General features: G+C 44.2%; 2 protein-coding genes across 2 annotated transcripts; both read right to left on the bottom strand.

Moving 5' to 3' along the window:
• Positions 1–227: 227 nt before the first annotated feature.
• On the bottom strand, positions 228–4,597 carry LOC124152940. Its single transcript, XM_048396640.1, has 3 exons — positions 3,848–4,597; positions 924–1,574; positions 228–272 (listed from the first exon to the last, which is right to left on the bottom strand). Exons 1-3 carry the CDS (start codon positions 4,595–4,597, stop codon positions 228–230), a joined length of 1,446 nt encoding a protein of 481 aa, XP_048252597.1.
• An 8,946-nt stretch (positions 4,598–13,543) lies between these two features.
• Positions 13,544–21,547, bottom strand: LOC124152951 (proto-oncogene serine/threonine-protein kinase mos-like). The gene is made up of 2 exons (XM_046526040.2): positions 20,781–21,547; positions 13,544–14,466 (listed from the first exon to the last, which is right to left on the bottom strand). The coding sequence occupies exons 1-2, from the start codon at positions 20,895–20,897 to the stop codon at positions 13,723–13,725; spliced, it is 861 nt and encodes a 286-aa protein (XP_046381996.2). The 5' UTR covers positions 20,898–21,547; the 3' UTR covers positions 13,544–13,722.
• Positions 21,548–23,103: the final 1,556 nt, after the last annotated feature.

The following is a 23,103-nucleotide window of genomic DNA, read 5'->3' on the forward strand; positions in this document are numbered from 1 at the left end:
GAACACCTGACCGAGAGTCAGTAGGTCAGGTCGTGATTCAGATAACCCTTATTGTTACCCAAGGCAATCAGGACGACCATCCTTCGTCACTACTCGCCTCTTTCCGTAGCTTGTCCCGGAATGAACTACGACATGTGGTATTCAGCAGCACCATGTAAACAGTTTATCAAGGCCATTGATAGAAAAATACTGATTACCTCGTAATTTGATGAGGATTTACTGTACAGTCAATTACTTAGCGTGGGATCCAAATCGAGAAGGGCCAGAATCACCTGTGTATAAGGTCATGTCACAGTAAAGGTCAATATTACAGAATGTTTGCAATGCAGGATTGTTATTTGAATACTTAACACTTATGAGCGACGAGTGTTGACAATCTTATGATACGAGGAGTTGGTCATGGTCTTGGCCTTTGATGGAGTCCTTGGCTTTATTTTTGGTCCTTTGCTTATTTTGGTTTTCGCACGGACACGGGACTTGCATATAGGGGTCGTTGTTCATCCGTTGCTTGTGGCTGTGGAAGGTGGAGTCCAAGGGCACTTGTTGTTGGTCTTCACATCGATTTGCCGTAAACCACACATCACAGTTATAATATGTGACAGAATCCTTTTCACAAAGCTACAAAGTGGCCGAATTGTGGTTTCCGTGGCACCATTGATAGACAGTGTGGTCAACTGATCTCCCATTCACAATGTTGGTGGTTGGTTGGATTGTGGACTCCACAGCTGGCTCTCTACATATCCACAGTTTCACTTCATATTGATCCATAGAAATATATTGGGATAATGATCTCTTTAATTCTTTTTTAAATTATATCCCATTGTTTCAGTGTTATTTCTGAAATATATGCAGACACCAGCTACAACGCCGCCAAAAATCAGAATATTCCACCACGTGTAACCTGTATTCAGCATTGAACAAACTTGTTCTGCTGTTGGGCGTCCAAATATATCTCCTTTTAAGGCTTCATTGATGATGTCTCGCAGTCTCTGGTCAGTGATGTGACGGAGGTCTATTTGCCCTGCCATCTTGGCCAGATGACGTCCACCATAGTAGGCAACTAGTTTGTCGTTGACAAATTGCGGACTCCATAAAGCATAGGTGACAGCTCCAAGGGAGAAAATATCACTTTTCTTGTCCAGAGCCCCTTCAGGGGGCAAAAAACAAGAGTCTTCAGTCGCATCTAACCCACCATGTTCCTCAACTCTCCTGTTATTTCTCCTGGCCTTGCGACGAGCTGCCGATCCAAATCCTCCTATTTTATAAACAGGTTTACTGTATGACGTCACAAGGATGTTTTCTGGCAGTAGGTTGGCGTGTATGATATCAATGTTGTGAAGAAACTGCAAACCACTGGCAATGTCAGTCATTAAAGAACGACAGTCGGCTGCATTCGGAGGTTTCTTCATGAATAAACGTTTACTCACATATTGGTTCAGGTTGCCTTCCTCGCAATATTCCAAGATCATTGTGACGCCTTTTGCAGGAAAAGCGTCATAAATCTTGACAATGTTTTTGGCCCCTTCAGATTCTGCGCATTGTCGGAGTATATTCTTTTCGGCGTCTGCAATCGGCTGTGGACACGAAAATGCTTTCACAAGCACAATTTTGTTACCTATGTTAAAGTTCCTCAATGTTGAGAACCGACCTTGAACCAGCTCTGTTTCCTTCATTTTTCGTATGCCTGGAATATGACTCCTCTGAATAATCTCAAGGAAATGCGACGAAGTACAGTTAGATTCAATGGCGCGTAGTTATATTTAGACTGAACACCTGACTGTGAGTCAGCCAGTCAGGTCGTGGTTCAGATAACCCCTGTTGTTACCTAAGCCCGTCAGGACTAACATCGTTCGTCACTACTCGCCTCTCTCCGTAGCTTGTCCCGGAATAACACGAGTTGGCCACGAATGAATCACTTGATATATTTAGTAACACAATGTTAATATTATCTCCATTATAGCCCAAGGCCATAGCCTAAAGAGCTCACACAAAAAAATCGATATTACAGTACGTTTTCACCTTATCACTAAAATGCCATTTGGTGCAGATATGTACTCAGCGGGTCATGTGGTCAGGCTCGCTGATTTGGTTAATTCATGTCATCGTGTCCCAATTGCGTGGATCGATGCTCATGACATCAATCACTGCGTGCGTGCGTGCGTCTGCTGCTTGTACTAGTCCGGACTGATGCCGATTTATAGTGCTAGCCCATTGAGATACCATGCCACAGTTTAATATGAATACCCAACTCAGACACAGTATACTGACTCCGAGCCGACCAGTCCTTGTTTTAGCCCCTTAATGCCGAGCACCAGACAGGGTAACAACAAGTACCATCTTTTAACGTCTTTCGGTATCACGCAGCCGGGGATTGAAACCCGAACCTTCCGCTCTCCGGGCGGACGCTGTACCACTAGACAACGGAGGCGGTTAAACCAAGTTGAAAACAACGAATTCTTGGCAGCTTCCAATTCGGAACATTCTGTCGTACCCTATCAGTAATTATCGGTTAGTATGTTTTTATTAGACCCATTATATTGTCTTTTGTTAAGTGGAAACCTAAAACTCTGTTGAATGTAATTGTTAATTGCTCATTGATCTTGATCGGTCATTTACTGATTTCACAGTTTAGTTCTTTACCTACAGATTTCATTCAGTCTTATAGCTCGGCCTTGAGTCGGCACACATCTGTATATTTCGGGCCTGAATCACCACCAACCCGCGTTTTCAACAGGCTATATTAAGGAGGGGACTGGCCACAGTAACAACGTGTGAACATAGGCATAATGACAGAAAGCGCACGTAAAATCTCAAAATAGTCATGACAGTCATAGCAGGTGAGGTGAAATTGGGTTTAACGTCGCGTCCAAGATTATTGCACTTATATAGCGACGTGCATGTACGTGTGTTTGTGTGTGTGGCTGCTTGTACTAGTCCGGACTGATGCCGATATATAGGGCTAGCCCACTGAGATACCATACCAGTTTAACATGAATACCCCACTCAGACACAGTATACTGACTCCGAGCCGACCAGTACTTGTTTTAGCCCCTTAATGCCGAGCGACAGACAGGGTAACAACAAGTACCATCTTTTAACGTCTTTTGGTATGACGCGGCCGGGGATCGAGCCCCGGACCTTCCGCTCTCCGGGCGGACGCTCTACCACTAGACCACGGAGGCGGTCGACAGTCATAGCAACTGATTCAGGACACCAACCATGGGCTAAGTTAACCGAAATACACAGAAGTAGGTGCGATAGTCACAACAATTGAATGAGTTAATACAGAACGTCACGACAAAAAACATTTCCATAATCACAAGGAATCTCTGCTAAAATCGGAGTCCATTGTTCTATTCCGACTATATCGTAATCCAGCACGTGTTGTTAATCACTATAGCGATGCTACTAGACTAACATCTAGTTTCTGAAATGAACGTATCCCACAGAAAACAATAGTTGTTAAATTATCTTAATAAAAATGAACTTCATTTAAACCACACATCACAGTTATAATATGTGACAGAATCCTTTTCACAAAGCTACAAAGTGGCCGAATTGTGGTTTCCGTGGCACCATTGATAGACAGTGTGGTCAACTGATCTCCCATTCACAATGTTGGTGGTTGGTTGGATTGTGGACTCCACAGCTGGCTCTCTACATATCCACAGTTTCACTTCATATTGATCCATAGAAATATATTGGGATAATGATCTCTTTAATTCTTTTTTAAATTATATCCCATTGTTTCAGTGTTATTTCTGAAATATATGCAGACACCAGCTACAACGCCGCCAAAAATCAGAATATTCCACCACGTGTAACCTGTATTCAGCATTGAACAAACTTGTTCTGCTGTTGGGCGTCCAAATATATCTCCTTTTAAGGCTTCATTGATGATGTCTCGCAGTCTCTGGTCAGTGATGTGACGGAGGTCTATTTGCCCTGCCATCTTGGCCAGATGACGTCCACCATAGTAGGCAACTAGTTTGTCGTTGACAAATTGCGGACTCCATAAAGCATAGGTGACAGCTCCAAGGGAGAAAATATCACTTTTCTTGTCCAGAGCCCCTTCAGGGGGCAAAAAACAAGAGTCTTCAGTCGCATCTAACCCACCATGTTCCTCAACTCTCCTGTTATTTCTCCTGGCCTTGCGACGAGCTGCCGATCCAAATCCTCCTATTTTATAAACAGGTTTACTGTATGACGTCACAAGGATGTTTTCTGGCAGTAGGTTGGCGTGTATGATATCAATGTTGTGAAGAAACTGCAAACCACTGGCAATGTCGGTCATTAAAGAACGACAGTCGGCTGCATTCGGAGGTTTCTTCATGAATAAACGTTTACTCACATATTGGTTCAGGTTGCCTTCCTCGCAATATTCCAAGATCATTGTGACGCCTTTTGCAGGAAAAGCGTCATAAATCTTGACAATGTTTTTGGCCCCTTCAGATTCTGCGCATTGTCGGAGTATATTCTTTTCGGCGTCTGCAATCGGCTGTGGACACGAAAATGCTTTCACAAGCACAATTTTGTTACCTATGTTAAAGTTCCTCAATGTTGAGAACCGACCTTGAACCAGCTCTGTTTCCTTCATTTTTCGTATGCCTGGAATATGACTCCTCTGAATAATCTCAAGGAAATGCGACGAAGTACAGTTAGATTCAATGGCGCGTAGTTATATTTAGACTGAACACCTGACTGTGAGTCAGCCAGTCAGGTCGTGGTTCAGATAACCCCTGTTGTTACCTAAGCCCGTCAGGACTAACATCGTTCGTCACTACTCGCCTCTCTCCGTAGCTTGTCCCGGAATAACACGAGTTGGCCACGAATGAATCACTTGATATATTTAGTAACACAATGTTAATATTATCTCCATTATAGCCCAAGGCCATAGCCTAAAGAGCTCACACAAAAAAATCGATATTACAGTACGTTTTCACCTTATCACTAAAATGCCATTTGGTGCAGATATGTACTCAGCGGGTCATGTGGTCAGGCTCGCTGATTTGGTTAATTCATGTCATCGTGTCCCAATTGCGTGGATCGATGCTCATGACATCAATCACTGCGTGCGTGCGTGCGTCTGCTGCTTGTACTAGTCCGGACTGATGCCGATTTATAGTGCTAGCCCATTGAGATACCATGCCACAGTTTAATATGAATACCCAACTCAGACACAGTATACTGACTCCGAGCCGACCAGTCCTTGTTTTAGCCCCTTAATGCCGAGCACCAGACAGGGTAACAACAAGTACCATCTTTTAACGTCTTTCGGTATCACGCAGCCGGGGATTGAAACCCGAACCTTCCGCTCTCCGGGCGGACGCTGTACCACTAGACAACGGAGGCGGTTAAACCAAGTTGAAAACAACGAATTCTTGGCAGCTTCCAATTCGGAACATTCTGTCGTACCCTATCAGTAATTATCGGTTAGTATGTTTTTATTAGACCCATTATATTGTCTTTTGTTAAGTGGAAACCTAAAACTCTGTTGAATGTAATTGTTAATTGCTCATTGATCTTGATCGGTCATTTACTGATTTCACAGTTTAGTTCTTTACCTACAGATTTCATTCAGTCTTATAGCTCGGCCTTGAGTCGGCACACATCTGTATATTTCGGGCCTGAATCACCACCAACCCGCGTTTTCAACAGGCTATATTAAGGAGGGGACTGGCCACAGTAACAACGTGTGAACATAGGCATAATGACAGAAAGCGCACGTAAAATCTCAAAATAGTCATGACAGTCATAGCAGGTGAGGTGAAATTGGGTTTAACGTCGCGTCCAAGATTATTGCACTTATATAGCGACGTGCATGTACGTGTGTTTGTGTGTGTGGCTGCTTGTACTAGTCCGGACTGATGCCGATATATAGGGCTAGCCCACTGAGATACCATACCAGTTTAACATGAATACCCCACTCAGACACAGTATACTGACTCCGAGCCGACCAGTACTTGTTTTAGCCCCTTAATGCCGAGCGACAGACAGGGTAACAACAAGTACCATCTTTTAACGTCTTTTGGTATGACGCGGCCGGGGATCGAGCCCCGGACCTTCCGCTCTCCGGGCGGACGCTCTACCACTAGACCACGGAGGCGGTCGACAGTCATAGCAACTGATTCAGGACACCAACCATGGGCTAAGTTAACCGAAATACACAGAAGTAGGTGCGATAGTCACAACAATTGAATGAGTTAATACAGAACGTCACGACAAAAAACATTTCCATAATCACAAGGAATCTCTGCTAAAATCGGAGTCCATTGTTCTATTCCGACTATATCGTAATCCAGCACGTGTTGTTAATCACTATAGCGATGCTACTAGACTAACATCTAGTTTCTGAAATGAACGTATCCCACAGAAAACAATAGTTGTTAAATTATCTTAATAAAAATGAACTTCATTTAAAGACGTCATTTCTAGATACCTGATACTGCAGTAATCTAGACTTGCCAAACATTATAGACTTACATGGGCTGTATTGAATATATTTGTATCAGTGAGTTGGATTTAACGAGGCTTTTAATAGTATTCCAGTTATATCACGGCGTGTCAGCTTAATGAGGGAGTAAAGCCAGAAACAAACCCACAATCATAGGTTTCTGGTGTGCCCAAGGGACGCAACTCTGCACAGCGAATCGCGGTGCCTTAGACGACTGGGCCACCCGTGTCCCCTTATTTGTATCAGGGTATGTATGACAGTATATGATGCTACCAGGAAAACTCGATAAGGTGGGGCGGTCGGGTAGCCCAGTGATTAAAGCTTTCGCTCGTCACTCACTCACTCACTCACTCACTCACTCACTCACTCGATAAGGCGAGCGTATCCTGTCCTATCGGTGGCAACCCGTCACAAACACACGCAAGGGCAAATCAAACGTTCACATGTAAACCATAAAACTTCCCTATTAAGGCCTTCTATGTTGTAACCCTGATCAAACAACTTTTGGCCAAGAGTCTTACGACGCTGTTTAAAATCTACATAGAAAGGGCATGCTCGGACCACAAATGCAGTACCTGCTGGAATATCGCTCCGGGTACGTGTTATCATGCTGTAGCTGCTGGAATATGGCTCCGGGTACGTGTTATCATGCTGTAGCTGCTGGAATATCGCTCCGGGTACGTGTTATTATGCTGTGGCTGCTGCAATATTGCTCCGGGTACGTGTTATCATGCTGTAGCTGCTGGAATATTGCTCCGGGTACGTGTTATCATGCTGTAGCTGCTGGAATATGGCTCCGGGTACGTGTTATCATGCTGTAGCTGCTGGAATATCGCTCCGGAAACGTCTTATCATGCTGTAGCTGCTGGAATATCACTCCGGAAACGTGTTATCATGCTGTAGCTGCTGGAATATCGCTCCGGCTACGTGTTATCATGCTGTAGCTGCTGGAATATCGCTCCGGGTACGTGTTATCATGCTGTAGCTGCTGGAATGTTGCTCCGGGTACGTGTTATCATGCTGTAGCTGCTGGAATATCGCTCCGGGTACGTGTTATCATGCTGTAGCTGCTGGAATATCGCTCCGGAAACGTGTTGTCATGCTGTAGCTGCTGGAATATCGCTCCGGAAACGTGTTATCATGCTGTAGCTGCTGGAATATCGCTCCGGCTACGTGTTATCATGCTGTAGCTGCTGGAATGTTGCTCCGGGTACGTGTTATCATGCTGTAGCTGCTGGAATATCGCTCCGGGTACGTGTTATCATGCTGTAGCTGCTGGAATATTGCTCCGGGTACGTGTTATCATGCTGTAGCTGCTGGAATATCGCCCCGGGTACGTGTTATCATGCTGTAGCTGCTGCAATATTGCTCCGGGTACGTGTTATCATGCTGTAGCTGCTGGAATATCGCCCCGGGTACGTGTTATCATGCTGTAGCTGCTGGAATGTTGCTCCGGGTACGTGTTATCATGCTGTAGCTGCTTGAATGTCGCTCCGGGTACGTGTTATCATGCTGTAGCTGCTGGAATATCGCTCCGGAAACGTGTTATCATGCTGTAGCTGCTGCAATATCGCTTCGGAAACGTGTTATCATGCTGTAGCTGCTGGAATATCGCTCCGGGTACGTGTTATCATGCTGTAGCTGCTGGAATATCGCTCCGGGTACGTGTTATCATGCTGTAGCTGCTGGAATGTTGCTCCGGGTACGTGTTATCATGCTGTAGCTGCTGGAATATCGCTCCGGGTACGTGTTATCATGCTGTAGCTGCTGGAATATGGCTCCGGGTACGTGTTATCATGCTGTAGCTGCTGGAATATCGCTCCGGGTACGTGTTATTATGCTGTGGCTGCTGCAATATTGCTCCGGGTACGTGTTATCATGCTGTAACTGCTGGAATATTGCTCCGGGTACGTATTATCATGCTGTAGCTGCTGGAATATGGCTCCGGGTACGTGTTATCATGCTGTAGCTGCTGGAATATCGCTTCGGAAACGAGTTATCATGCTGTAGCTGCTGGAATATCGCTCCGGAAACGTGTTATCATGCTGTAGCTGCTGGAATATCGCTCCGGGTACGTGTTATCATGCTGTAGCTGCTGGAATATCGCTCCGGGTACGTGTTATCATGCTGTAGCTGCTGGAATGTTGCTCCGGGTACGTGTTTTCATGCTGTAGCTGCTGGAATATCGCTCCGGGTACGTGTTATCATGCTGTAGCTGCTGGAATATCGCTCCGGAAACGTGTTGTCATGCTGTAGCTGCTGGAATATCGCTCCGGAAACGTGTTATCATGCTGTAGCTGCTGGAATATCGCTCCGGGTACGTGTTATCATGCTGTAGCTGCTGGAATGTTGCTCCGGGTACGTGTTATCATGCTGTAGCTGCTGGAATATCGCTCCGGGTACGTGTTATCATGCTGTAGCTGCTGCAATATTGCTCCGGGTACGTGTTATCATGTTGTAGCTGCTGGAATATCGCCCCGGGTACGTGTTATCATGCTGTAGCTGCTGCAATATTGCTCCGGGTACGTGTTATCATGCTGTAGCTGCTAGAATATCGCCCCGGGTACGTGTTATCATGCTGTAGCTGCTGGAATGTTGCTCCGGGTACGTGTTATCATGCTGTAGCTGCTGGAATATCGCTCCGGGTACGTGTTATCATGCTGTAGCTGCTGCAATATCGCTCCGGGTACGTGTTATCATGCTGTAGCTGCTGGAATATCGCTTCGGAAACGTGTTATCATGCTTTAGCTGCTGGAATATCGCTCCGGAAACGTGTTATCATGCTGTAGCTGCTGGAATATCGCTCCGGGTACGTGTTATCATGCTGTAGCTGCTGGAATATCGCTCCGGGTACGTGTTATCATGTTGTAGCTGCTGGGAGATTGCTCCGGGTACGTGTTATCATGCTGTAGCTGCTGGAATATCGCCCCGGGTACGTGTTATCATGCTGTAGCTGCTGCAATATTGCTCCGGGTACGTGTTATCATGCTGTAGCTGCTGGAATATCGCCCCGGGTACGTGTTATCATGTTGTAGCTGCTGGGAGATTGCTCCGGGTACGTGTTATCATGCTGTAGCTGCTGGAATATCGCTCCCGGTACGTGTTATCATGCTGTAGCTGCTGGAATATGGCTCCGGATACGTGTTATCATGCTGTATCTGCTGCAATATTGCTCCGGGGACGTATTATCATGCTGTATCTGCTGGAATGTTGCTCCGGATACGTCTTGATAACACAAGTCCGTCTGCGGGTCAACAATGTTTTATTGTGAGCTCTTCACCGGCGCGGGTGCTCAACTCCCAGTTCCAAACTGCCCAACTTGCGCTCGTTTACATGCATCTCCCTTCATCTGTTTCTGTTCAGCGATATATCGCCCGGCGCACACTGCATGCGACACACTCTTATAGTACATGTGGTATACTGGAGTGGGTGAGTGAGTTGGGTTTAACGCCGCTTTCAACAGTATTCCAGTTATATCACGGCATGTCAGCTTTATGTGGGAGGAAAGCCCGAAGTGATGCAGGTCTCTGACGTTTACCACTTTGGTGAAATCCAAGAGCACGGGTATGGTGCTGACAAACCTAGAAACATAATCGGGGCGAACCGGGATTCGAACCCACAATCATAGTTTTCTGGCATGCCCAAGGGACTCAACTCTGCACAGCGAATCGCGGCGCCTTGGACGACTGGGCCACCCGTGCCCCCGGTATACTAGATATTGCACTTGATAAACGGTATACTGCATGTAATATACGTTTCGGTCGTGACAAAGGACATGCCCTCACGCCCTCAATAAGGGTTGTGAATGATGTACAGTGGACAACCGATATGAGTGAATAAAAAATGAATTGTTTGCAAACATTGTCTAATTGATGAGCAATAATTATTACAGATGGACATGGATTTTGAATTTGATTTGCTGTGGACCTCTTTTATTCTTTAATAATGTACAATACGACTAACTAAATACATTGACATACATACAACCATGATATAGAATCAAGCAAATAAACATACGAATTCTTATGCTGGTTGATAAGAATTGGGCATCAGCAATGAAAACATTGCTTGATACGAGGGCTGGTCAAAAAGCTCTAAGCCTGACTAACTTTCATCTATGGGCCATGACAAAGTGAACAAGTCAATGTAGTACATTGTTTGAGTAGTTCATTGCAAGTGTATTTGGTCTGTTGAGGGCGTGTATTTGTTAGTGACAGCCAGTTGAACGCGATGGAGTCCAAACGGACACCGAAATGGAAAAGAACGGGTACCGAGCAGTCATCAAGTTTTTGACTTTAGAGAAAAGTACTCCCCAAGAAATTCACATCTTCCCGAGGCAAGTGTGTTAACTGACTATAAAAGTCCAGTTTCCACCCTTGCCGAACTAGGCTGGTATTATGGAGTTACATTTTGGCTGGGCTAACAAGTCTATGCATAGTCCAATCAATATCCCGCACCGAAATCGAAATCCGGTTTGTAAAATGTTGTGCAGATTTCTGTCGATTGCATGATTTGCAAAACATGTGCACCGCCAACTCGTTGTCAACAGATATTTTTCAAGTCTTTTCATGTTTTTAATCAAGGTGCTCATGTGATTTGATGCACTTCGCTATGTAAGACACGTTTTATCACAATATAGATCTTGATTATAAATCAGATCGTTTTGACTGGGCGCCACCATTTTGTTTGAAACAAATGCAAGAGACACGAGAGCTGGAATCTGATTGGTCCATAGATCCAACATAACTCGTAATAACCACTGGTGGCGCTACGGTCGAGCCCAGGAATTCCAGCCTAGTTCGGCAAGGGTGGAAACTGGACTATTATGGTCAGTTAACTCCCTTGCCTCGGGAAGATGGAAATTCATGACCGCATGTCACAGGTGTATGGGGATAAGTGCCCTAGCTATTCTACTGTGAACCGTTGGGCAGCAATGTATAAGGTTGGGAGATGATGACAAGCCTTGACGATGGCCCAAGGTCTGGGGTTCCTTCAACTTCTATCAATGAAGAGTCAATCAAGGAGATAGAAAAACGTATAGTCAGATAGACGTATTACCATTGCTGAACTCGAGGAAGACACAGGTCTAAGCCATGGATCCATTGAAACTATTATTCATGAACATTTACAGATGAAAAAGATATCTGCTCGTTGGGTGCCAAGGTTTCTAAATTCTGATCTTAAGGAAAATAGAACTGACATTGCCAGCGAAAATTAGAGCTAATTGAGGAGGATTTCGTCAAATTCAAAAGAGATTAGTAACGGGTGATGAAACATGGGTCTACCGCTATGAAATTCAAGTCTTCAAGATCAGTGAAGGAAGTTATGGCCACTGTATTCTCGGATGCAAAGGGTGTGATCCTTGTTGATTACATAGAAAACCCAAAGAAGATTACCGGTAACTACTACATACTAATTTGTATCATCGCCTGAGAGATTCTATCAAAGAAAAGCGTCGAGGTTTTTCTGGTTTACTTCAGAAAACGTCTTCCTGACAAGATTTAAAAGCTTCACTATCGAATAAGAAGTGTATTAAAAAGCAGGGAGATTATGTTGAAAAATGAAATAAAAACATTTTCACAATTAATCGTTTTGTTTGTTAGGATCAGAACATTTGACCAGCCCACGTACCACCAACAGTACGACGAGGAACCTATAGTTCATTCCATGTTTATGTTTCTTATGTGTCTATACTAATACCAGTACATAACAGAATGTGATAATATTAACCAATATTAGCAGACATCTCCGTGTATCAACAAAATATCATGTTTACTCCATTTGTTACATTTTCATAGCAGTCGTTCACTCTCGCGTCAACTTACCCACGTTCAACATACACAAGAAGCTTGAAAAGTAATGTAAATCAGTTAAAACTGAACATTATCAACAGTCACTCGCTTTTCTTCAGCGCAAGAGGAGTTTTCCTCCTAAATATCAAATTTGGAGCTCCGGGCCAACACCTTCAATTCAGACTGTTCTTCATAGAAATTAAGTTTCCTCATAGATCAATAAATTATTTATCAGTTGACCTCAAATGGAACTCCCTGAATTTCAAGCGAACATATTGTTATGTTAATTAGGGCTATTTTTGCTCTTGCTGATGTGAACCTTATACAAATGTGACTAGGATCATTATATAAAGAAGGAAAGATGTTTTAACCTCTGGTAAATTGCTGTATTCAAATGAACAAGGAGAGACAAAAAAAAATTGACGTAAAAGATACCTTTTATACCTTTTATTACATGGTGGGGTGAGTCAGAGGGTTTTGATTGCAATACTGTACTGAAAATAATGTACATGTAAAACTGAATAAAACATAATACCTGAAACATTTTGTTCCTTCAAATGTCATATCACAAATGCAAGAACATACTAAAGGATAAATATGATCAAACGATTCAGGTACAATTTTCAGGAAACACCATTAAATACCGTTTGCGTCAATGCTATGCAGTCAACTACCACGCCAAAAGCATTTTCTCTTCACACATCAAGCAGCGGTGTGTCAGATTTGTTCATTGGAATATACAATCTACAGTTAGACCATTGGGGTTAAAGTTACCCTCGCCGCGTGGAAAGTTAGGCAATATGAACGTGATGTATTCGTCTACAGTTAGGCATTTGGGCGTTGTACGTAATTTCCTTCCTTGTCGATAACAAGCCGATCACTGCCAAATATAATGTGCTAGGAAACTTTGTACCTGACCTGAGTCAGGATATATTGCATAGAATAAATACTGAATGTCCTGGTTGATTTACTTCCGGGCGGTATGAGGGAATTCAACACACTTGATTATAGCCAACACGTTTTCTACCTCGTCTAATGAATTGTGCATTTTCCTATGCACTGACAAGTCTATCAGTTTAATGCGTCAACATTTTCCTCAGTCTGATTCTATTCAGTATCATGACATGTGATGTGAGGTGAGGTGAAATTGGGTTTAACGTCGCGCCCATGATTATTGCACTGTGTGTGTGTGTGTGTGTGTGTGTGTGTCTGTGTGTGTGTGTCTGTGTGTGTGTCTGTGTGTGTGTGTGTGTGTGTGTGTGTGTGTGTGTGTGTGTGTGTGTGTGTGTGTGTCTGCTTGTATTAGTCCGGATTGATGCCGATTAATAGTGCCATGTCACTGAGATACCATGCCGCAGTTTAACATGAATACCTCTCTCAGACACCGTTTACTGATTACGAGCCCACTAGTCTTTGTTTTAGCGCCTTAATGGCGAGCGACAGATAGTGTTAATTATATCAACGTGTCGCCATTGTTTAAGTGTTATTTCTGAAATACGTGTATCCGTAAATCGAGACACCAGCTACAACGCCGCCACAAATCAGAATCTTCCACCACGAGTAACCTGTATTCAGCATTGAACAAACCTCTTCTGCTGTTGGGCGTCCAGCTATATCTGCTTTTAAGGCTTCATTGATGATGTCTCGCAGTCCCTGGTCAGTGATGTGACCGAGGTCTATTTTCCCTGCCATCTTGGCCAGACGACGTCCACCATAGTAGGCAACTAGTTTGTCGTCGACAAATTGCGGACTCCATAAAGCATAGGTGACAGCTCCAAGGGAGAAAATATCACTTTTCTTGTCCAGAGCCTCTTCAGGGGGCAAAAAACAAGCGTCTTCAGTCCCATCTAACCCGCCATGTTCCTCATCTCTCCTGTTATTTCTCCCGGCCTGGCGACCAGCTGCCGATCCAAATCCTCCTATTTTATAAACAGGTTTACTGCATGACGTCACAAGGATGTTTTCTGGCAGTAGGTTGGCGTGTATGATATCAATGTTGTGAAGAAACTGCAAACCACTGGCAATGTCGGTCATGAAAGAACGACAGTCGGCTGCATTCAGATGTTTCTTCATGAATAAACGTTTACTCACATATTGGTTCAGGTTGCCTTCCTCGCAATATTCCAAGAACATTGTGACGCCTTTTGCAGGAAAAGCGTTATAAATCTTGACAATGTTTTTGGCCCCTTCAGATTCTGCGCACTGTTGGAGTATGTGCTTTTCGGCGAGTAGTATAGTCTAAGTCCGCAGAAGGTAGTTTTGGTTGATCCGGTTGATCCAGGCGGATGCGAAGGTGATTGGCTGATCCAAGTCACGTGATCGGATAGGATGACTCATGCATCAACAGCGCGTCACAGGTGAGGGGGAATGAAAGGTGTGTGTTTATAAGACAGAAAAGAATTCATAAGAAAACAAAAGTAAAGGGTATTCAATAGAGCTATGTGTATAGCGTGCTGCCTTGAATAGACAGACCGTACCCGTCAGCCCAGTTTGAATTAAGCGCGCTTAACAACTGACGTGGCCTCGTCGTTTAACCCGCGCTCGCTAGAGCGTGCGACCTGGTTTTGATGAATGCAGGGTGTGTGTTGAAAGTACAAGTACCACAATGGAGACGGGTTAAGTCAACACGATATACGTCGGGTAATGTAGGAAAAAAAACTGTACGTCTAGCTGGAACAGATCCATCTTATACGGTCTACACGTTGTACACCACGAACGTTAGACAACCTATATAGAAAAAAATACATAGAGACAAAATAGATAAGACTACGCAATCAGTAAGCTAGCAGTGTCGTTTAATTACATTTAGCGCGCAAGAACGAGGTAGTCACGTCACCCTGCATTGACTATAACGCTGAAGGCAGCCGGATTTCGAATCACCCCGCGCTGCGTACTATTATGAACCATTTGTATAGAGGGCGTTCACTTATTCAGCCCTATCCCGACTAGCGTAGTTGATGTTTCAACGCTAGCGTTTCCATTTAACGCGATGACAAATAAACCGTACGGTTTGAGTTTTTACCGTGTATCATGATGTGCACAGTTTTACTTCAGAACGTGCTATTTTGACAATTGATAGTTAGAACCATGTCTATGTTCAATAGAAAACTGATGAGTATATGTACCCGTGTGACGGCACGAAGCTAGGTTTGTTGGGAAAGTGATGGAAGCAATCTATAGGACATTTTCATGTTTACAATACTCACCCTTAATTCGAAGAGAGAACAGAGTTTATCATGGAAAAATGTTTCACGAGGAAAATGTTTTATTGGAAATATAGGTTTATTCATAGCTAATGTATAGCAGAGAGACTAAGCCACCGACCGCCCATAACAATGTCAACATACCCCGGCCTTACAATTAATGTCAACATACCAGCCTCGCCTGAAGCTTCCCATTCATAAATTGTGTGAGCAGTGTCCCGTATTTATGATACGTTAGGGAAGATGTGTTGTACATTTGTTATTTTAAAAGGGAGTTATTTCAGAGAGGATATATATGGGTATTCCCCCCTCATTAAACTTTTCTTTCGTTGGTGTCTATTAAACGTATCCGGTATTTAATACATTTGAATGATGTAGGAAAAGTATGTGCGTGAAGATGTTGTACCTATATCCGAACACGAATGTATGACACAGGAAGGGTGTGTGGAATGCACTCCTCCTTGTAAGGGTAAAATACGCGTTTAAACTCACCATTTAAATGATGATGACATTACTTTTTAGATGTATAATTGGTATCAGTGAGTGAGTGAATTTAGTTTTACGCCCCACTCGGCTTTATTCCAGCTCTAGGACGGTGGTCTGTCAATAAACGAGCTTGGACCAGACAATCCAGTGATCAACAGCATGAGCAGCGATCTGTGCAACTAGGAACCGACGGCACGTGCCATCCGAGTCGGACCAACCGATCCCCGTCAGTCGCCGATAAGCATGGGTTACTGAAGGTCGATTTTTATAACCCGGGACCTTCACGGGTGTAGTATGACGAAGACTATATACTAATATGATCGCTTTTTTAACATACTCACAAGTGTGCTGTGAAGAAAAGAGTGTCTTCCAAGAATCCCTGCACGTGTAAGACAGTATAAACTCTACAGTAGTGTAGCCCGACAAACAGTTTTACTCTCGCCAGCAAACGGATTGGACGTGAACAACATGAAGAAAGCATCAGAGATTAGACTTGACCCTAGAGATATATTTAGGAAGACTACGTTGAGAAAATCACAACAGAGAAAGAAACCACAAGCAGCCAAGAAGTCGACGCTGAAGACAAAGAAGAGACAGGTAACACCTAAAATGAAAACGATGACAACCCAACAGGGATCGAAGACAACACCCCAACCCGTGAAAATACAACATGTGTCGGAGGTGAAGGCTGTGGTGGAACGGGCAATTGCTGCCTTGAAGCGTCAACAGAGTCAAGGGTATAAAAGAAAGCTTCATACCCTCTAATCGCACACCGTATTGGATCACCATGGGGGTTGCCACCTGTCCGGACTGTGAAAAAATGTTTTCAAGGAGAGATGTCATGTTACGACACAGGAGAAATAAACATAGCATACCGCCGCCGCCGTTACAAGCCCACCCGCCGCCGCAAGTCCACTCGCCATTACAAGCCCACCCGCTAACGCCGCCGCCGCAAGCCCATCCGCTACCGCCGCCGCCGCAAATCCACCCGCCATTACAAGCCCACCCGCTAACGCCGCCGCCGCCGCAAGTCCACCCACCGCCGCCGCTGCGTCAAGCCAACCCGCCGTTACAAGCCCATCCGCCGCCGCCGCCGCCATCGCAAGTCCACTCGTGGCTGCCTCACTTACCATGCATATCTGATCTTCGAGAACAATTCAAGTTCCTGATTCCCTCAAATGCGCTCGTTGTGGGACCCAGTGGTTGTGGAAAGTCTGTGTTTACCTCTCATGTTCTCCGGCATGGCCTGATCCAACCCCAACCTACCCGCATCGTTTGGTGTTATACTCAATGGCAGCCATTATATAAGGACCTCGGTGAGCAGCTGCCTCAGCTGACCTTTGTCAAAGGAATTCCCTACGATATCTTGGACGAGGATTACTTTGATGCTCGTCAACAGAACGTGTTGGTCCTGGATGATTTCCTGGCCGAAGCAAAGCACGACAAGCGTATTTCGCGGTTGTTTACTCAAACCTCACATCACAAGAATGTATTGATCTTTCTCTTGATACAAAATCTGTTTCCGAGGGGTAAGGAATCGAGAGACATTGCTTTGAATGCGCATTATGTGACCCTGTTTCATTCCCCCATAGATAAACAGCAAATCAAACTCTTCGCTCGTAGAATTTTCCCCGAACATATGGATCACTTTATGGCTATGTATGAAAAGGTTACTGAAACACCCTATGGACAACTCACCATCGATCTAAAACCTACCACCAAAGATAAGGATCGACTGCATGTTAACCTCATAAATGAGGAAAACAGGAGAACAACAGCACAGTCTGAACCTGATCTGCGTAGGGAGAAGTTGACTACAACAGAATCTCTGGATCGTCCTCTGACACAAGAAGAGAGATTGCCCCAACATCAGCTCACGCCAATTGAAACCGATTCAGACACGAGTAGTGAGACATCATTGACTATGGCCACGGCTTGCGCAGATTGCGGGGTGCTGATAGATAACATGCACGATCTACAGCGACATATCAAACACTGGTGTCCGGCCAATAGCCTTCAACCTAAGAGAAAGCGTGCCAGGCTCGAGAGTGATGACGATGACAGTGACTTTGACGACCTAGCCTCTTCCCAGAAAGGCAGTGGTCTTGCCGTCAAACCTCCACGTGGGAAGTCAACATTCACTAATATGGAAGCCGAGGAGTGGCAAAATGTAGGCTTACAACGCATCTGGAAGCAGGTGTACGATACGTTTCATGTCAAGATGAAACTGCAGAAAAAACAGTACAAGCGACAGGGACGAACGCAAGAATGGATTGAGAGAAGATTGAAACTGAGGTGGGAGGATCTAGTGCGTAGTACTCTCAACTATGCGATGGAATATACCACGTACTTTAAAGAGGCACTTCTGTTTCAAAACATGCTATACAACCTGGGAGACATGAATCCTTCCACGGAACAATCCGTTCTCAAAAATAAAATAAAACTCCTCCTAAAACCCAAGATGAAAGAGATCCTGCCTTTGATGGATATGCCGGAAATAGAAAGTGAGACTGAATCTGATAGCGTTGCAGAGGATAACGACGGTGATGACGAGGAGGAGGATGATGATCGTGAGCAGAACGATTAGGCATAAATACCCATCACTACTATATCAGTCTAACAGTCAGAAGAGAATGCCGAGTCAACGCCACGTGTCTAGTTTGATTCATATTTTGAAAACACCTCGTAAACTGAGGCGTTTGAACGATAAGAAACGCCGAATTTCCCTCTACGTGAGAGGAATGGTGAAACTGGGACCTCCTGGACGGAAATCGTTACAAGCAATGGATAAAGCATAGACTATAGACAACCATTCAACCTTAAAACAGCGTAGAAAAGGAAACATTCAACAGTGCGAAATGTGTTTCAAAACATGGACTCGCTATTTAAACAATAGGGCCTTCGAGCAGCAGCAGCATGTGTATATGAGTGACTAAATAATGTTCCAGAGTGAATACTATTGTCCATTCGTATATCACGGCTTTGTATGGAACCGATTGGCTCGAATCAATAAATGATACGAATGAATTGTTTGTTTGTTTTTTTCTCATTTTTTTGGCATATTAGTATATAGTCTTCGTCATACTACACCCGTGAAGGTCCCGGGTTATAGAATGGACCTTCAGTAACCCATGCTTATCGGCGACTGACGGGGATCGGTTGGTCAGTCTCGCCGACTCGGATGACACGTGCCATCGGTTCCTAGTTGCACAGATCGCTGCTCATGCTGTTGATCACTGGATTGTCTGGTCCAAGCTCGTTTATTGACAGACCACCGTCCTAGAGCTGGAATAAAGCCGAGTGGGGCGTAAAACTAAATTCACTCACTCACTGATACCAATTATACATCTAAAAAGTAATGTCATCATCATTTAAATGGTGAGTTTAAACGCGTATTTTACCCTTACGAGGAGGAGTGCATTCCACACACCCTTCCTGTGTCATACATTCGTGTTCGGATATAGGTACAACATCTTCACGCACATACTTTTCCTACATCATTCAAATGTATTAAATACCGGATACGTTTAATAGACACCAACGAAAGAAAAGTTTAATGAGGGGGGAATACCCATATATATCCTCTCTGAAATAACTCCCTTTTAAAATAACAAATGTACAACACATCTTCCCTAACGTATCATAAATACGGGACACTGCTCACACAATTTATGAATGGGAAGCTTCAGGCGAGGCTGGTATGTTGACATTAATTGTAAGGCCGGGGTATGTTGACATTGTTATGGGCGGTCGGTGGCTTAGTCTCTCTGCTATACATTAGCTATGAATAAACCTATATTTCCAATAAAACATTTTCCTCGTGAAACATTTTTCCATGATAAACTCTGTTCTCTCTTCGAATTAAGGGTGAGTATTGTAAACATGAAAATGTCCTATAGATTGCTTCCATCACTTTCCCAACAAACCTAGCTTCGTGCCGTCACACGGGTACATATACTCATCAGTTTTCTATTGAACATAGACATGGTTCTAACTATCAATTGTCAAAATAGCACGTTCTGAAGTAAAACTGTGCACATCATGATACACGGTTAAAACTCAAACCGTACGGTTTATTTGTCATCGCGTTAAATGGAAACGCTAGCGTTGAAACATCAACTACGCTAGTCGGGATAGGGCTGAATAAGTGAACGCCCTCTATACAAATGGTTCATAATAGTACGCAGCGCGGGGTGATTCGAAATCCGGCTGCCTTCAGCGTTATAGTCAATGCAGGGTGACGTGACTACCTCGTTCTTGCGCGCTAAATGTAATTAAACGACACTGCTAGCTTACTGATTGCGTAGTCTTATCTATTTTGTCTCTATGTATTTTTTTCTATATAGGTTGTCTAACGTTCGTGGTGTACAACGTGTAGACCGTATAAGATGGATCTGTTCCAGCTAGACGTACAGTTTTTTTTCCTACATTACCCGACGTATATCGTGTTGACTTAACCCGTCTCCATTGTGGTACTTGTACTTTCAACACACACCCTGCATTCATCAAAACCAGGTCGCACGCTCTAGCGAGCGCGGGTTAAACGACGAGGCCACGTCAGTTGTTAAGCGCGCTTAATTCAAACTGGGCTGACGGGTACGGTCTGTCTCTTCAAGGCAGCACGCTATACACATAGCTCTATTGAATACCCTTTACTTTTGTTTTCTTATGAATTCTTTTCTGTCTTATAAACACACACCTTTCATTCCCCCTCACCTGTGACGCGCTGTTGATGCATGAGTCATCCTATCCGATCACGTGACTTGGATCAGCCAATCACCTTCGCATCCGCCTGGATCAACCGGATCAACCAAAACTACCTTCTGCGGACTTAGACTATACTACTTCGGCGTCTGCAATAGGTTGTGGGCACGAAAGTGCTTTCTCAAGCACCGTTTTGTTACCTATGTTAAAGTACCTCACTGTTGAGAACCGACCTTGAACCAGCTCTGTTTCCTTCATTTTTCCTATGCCTGGAATATGACTCCTCTGAACAGTCTCAGGGAAATGCGACGAAGTACAGTTAGATGCAATGACGCGTAGTTATATTTAGACTGAACGCCTGACTGTGAGTCAGCCAGTCAGGTCGTGGTTCAGATAACCCCTGTTGTTACCTAAGCCCGTCAGGACTACCATCGTTCGTCACTACTCGCCTCTTTCCGTAGCTTGTCCCGGAATAACACGAGTTTGTCACGAATGAAACACTTGTTTTATTAAGTAGCACCATGTAAATATTATCTCCATTATAGCCAAAGGCCATAGCCTGAAAGGCTCACAGAAAAAGTCAATATTACAGTACGTTTTCACCTTAACACTAAAATGCCATTTGGTGCAGATATGTACTAAGCGGGTCATGTGGTCAGGCTCGCTGATTTGGTTAATTCATGTCATCGTGTCCCAATTGCGTGGATCGATGCTCATGACATCAATCACTGGATTGTCTGGTCCAGACTCGATTAATTACAGACGGCGTCATGTAGCTGGAATATTGAAGAGTGCGGCGTAAACAACAAAGTTGCAAAGTACAGAATGGAGACCTAGTTGAGATGTAGTGAGGTGAGGTGACATTGGGTTTAAACGTCGCGTCCAAGATTACTGCACTTATATAGCGACGTGCGTGCGTGCGTGCGTGCGTGCGTGCGTGCGTGCGGCTGCTTGTACTAGTCCGGACTGATGCCGATTTATAGTGCTAGCCCACTGAGATACCATGCTGCAGTTTAACACGAATACCCAACTCAGACACAGTATACTGACTCCGAGCCGACCAGTCCTTGTTTTAGCCCCTTAATGCCGAGCACCAGACAGGGTAACAACAAGTACCATCTTTTTACGTCTTTCGGTATGACGCAGCCGGTATGACGCTCTCCGGGCGGACGCTCTACCACTAGACAACGGAGGCGGTTAAACCAAGTTGAAAACAAGGAATTCTTGGCAGCTTCCAATTCGGAACATTCTTTTGTACCCTATCAGTAATTATTGGTTAGTGTGTTTGTATTAGACCCATTAAAATTGTCTTTTGTTAAGTGGAAACCTAAAACTCTGTTGAATGTAATTGTTAATTGCTCATTGATCTTGATCGGTCATTTACTGATTTCACAGTTTAGTTCTTTACCTACAGAGTTCATTCAGTCTTATAGCTCGGACTTGAGCCGGCACACATCTGTATATTTCGGGCCTGAATCACCACCAACCCGCGTTGTCAACAGGCTATATTAAGGAGGGAACTGGCCACAGTAACAACGTGTGAACATAGGCATAATGACAGAAAGCGCACGTAAAATCTCAAAATAGTCATGACAGTCATAGCAGATGAGGTGAAATTGGGTTTAACGTCGCGTCCAAAATTATTGCACTTATATAGCGACGTGCATGTACGTGTGTTTGTGTGTGTGGCTGCTTGTACTAGTCCGGACTGATGCCGATATATAGGGCTAGCCCACTGAGATACCATGCCGCAGTGAATACCCCACTCAGACACAGTATACTGACTCCGAGCCGACCAGTACTTGGTTTAGCCCCTTAATGCCGAGCGCCAGACAGGGTAACAACAAGTACCATCTTTTAACGTCTTTTGGTATGACGCGGCCGGGGATCGAGCCCCGGACCTTCCGCTCTCCGGGCGGACGCACTACCACTAGACCACGGAGGCGGTCGACAGTCATAGCAACTGATTCAGGACACCAACCATAGGCTCAGTTAACCGAAATACACAGAAGTAGGTGCGATAGTCATAACAATTGAATGAGTTAATACAGAACGTCGCGACAAAAACATTTCCATAATCACAAGGAATCTCTGCTAAAATCAGCGTCCATTGTTCTATTCCGCCTATATCGTAATCAAGCACGTGTTGTTAATCACTATAGCGATGCTACTAGACTAACATCTAGTCTCTGAAATGAACATATCTTACAGTAAAACAACAGTTGTTAAAATATCTTAATAAAAATATAATAAAAATGAACCTAGAGACTCTCTTCATTTCGTAGATACCTTAAACTGCAGTAATCTAGACTTGCCAACGTTATAGACTTACATGGGCTGTATTGAATATATTTGTGTAAGTGAGTTGGATTTAACGCCGCTTTTAACAGTATTCCAGTTATATCACGGCGTGTCAGCTTAATGTGGGAGGAAAGCCCGAAGTGATGCAGGTCTCAGACGTTTA

Source organism: Haliotis rufescens, unplaced genomic scaffold, assembly GCF_023055435.1.
Source record: "Haliotis rufescens isolate VD_foot unplaced genomic scaffold, xgHalRufe1.0.p SCAF_16, whole genome shotgun sequence".
NCBI lineage: Eukaryota > Metazoa > Mollusca > Gastropoda > Lepetellida > Haliotidae > Haliotis > Haliotis rufescens.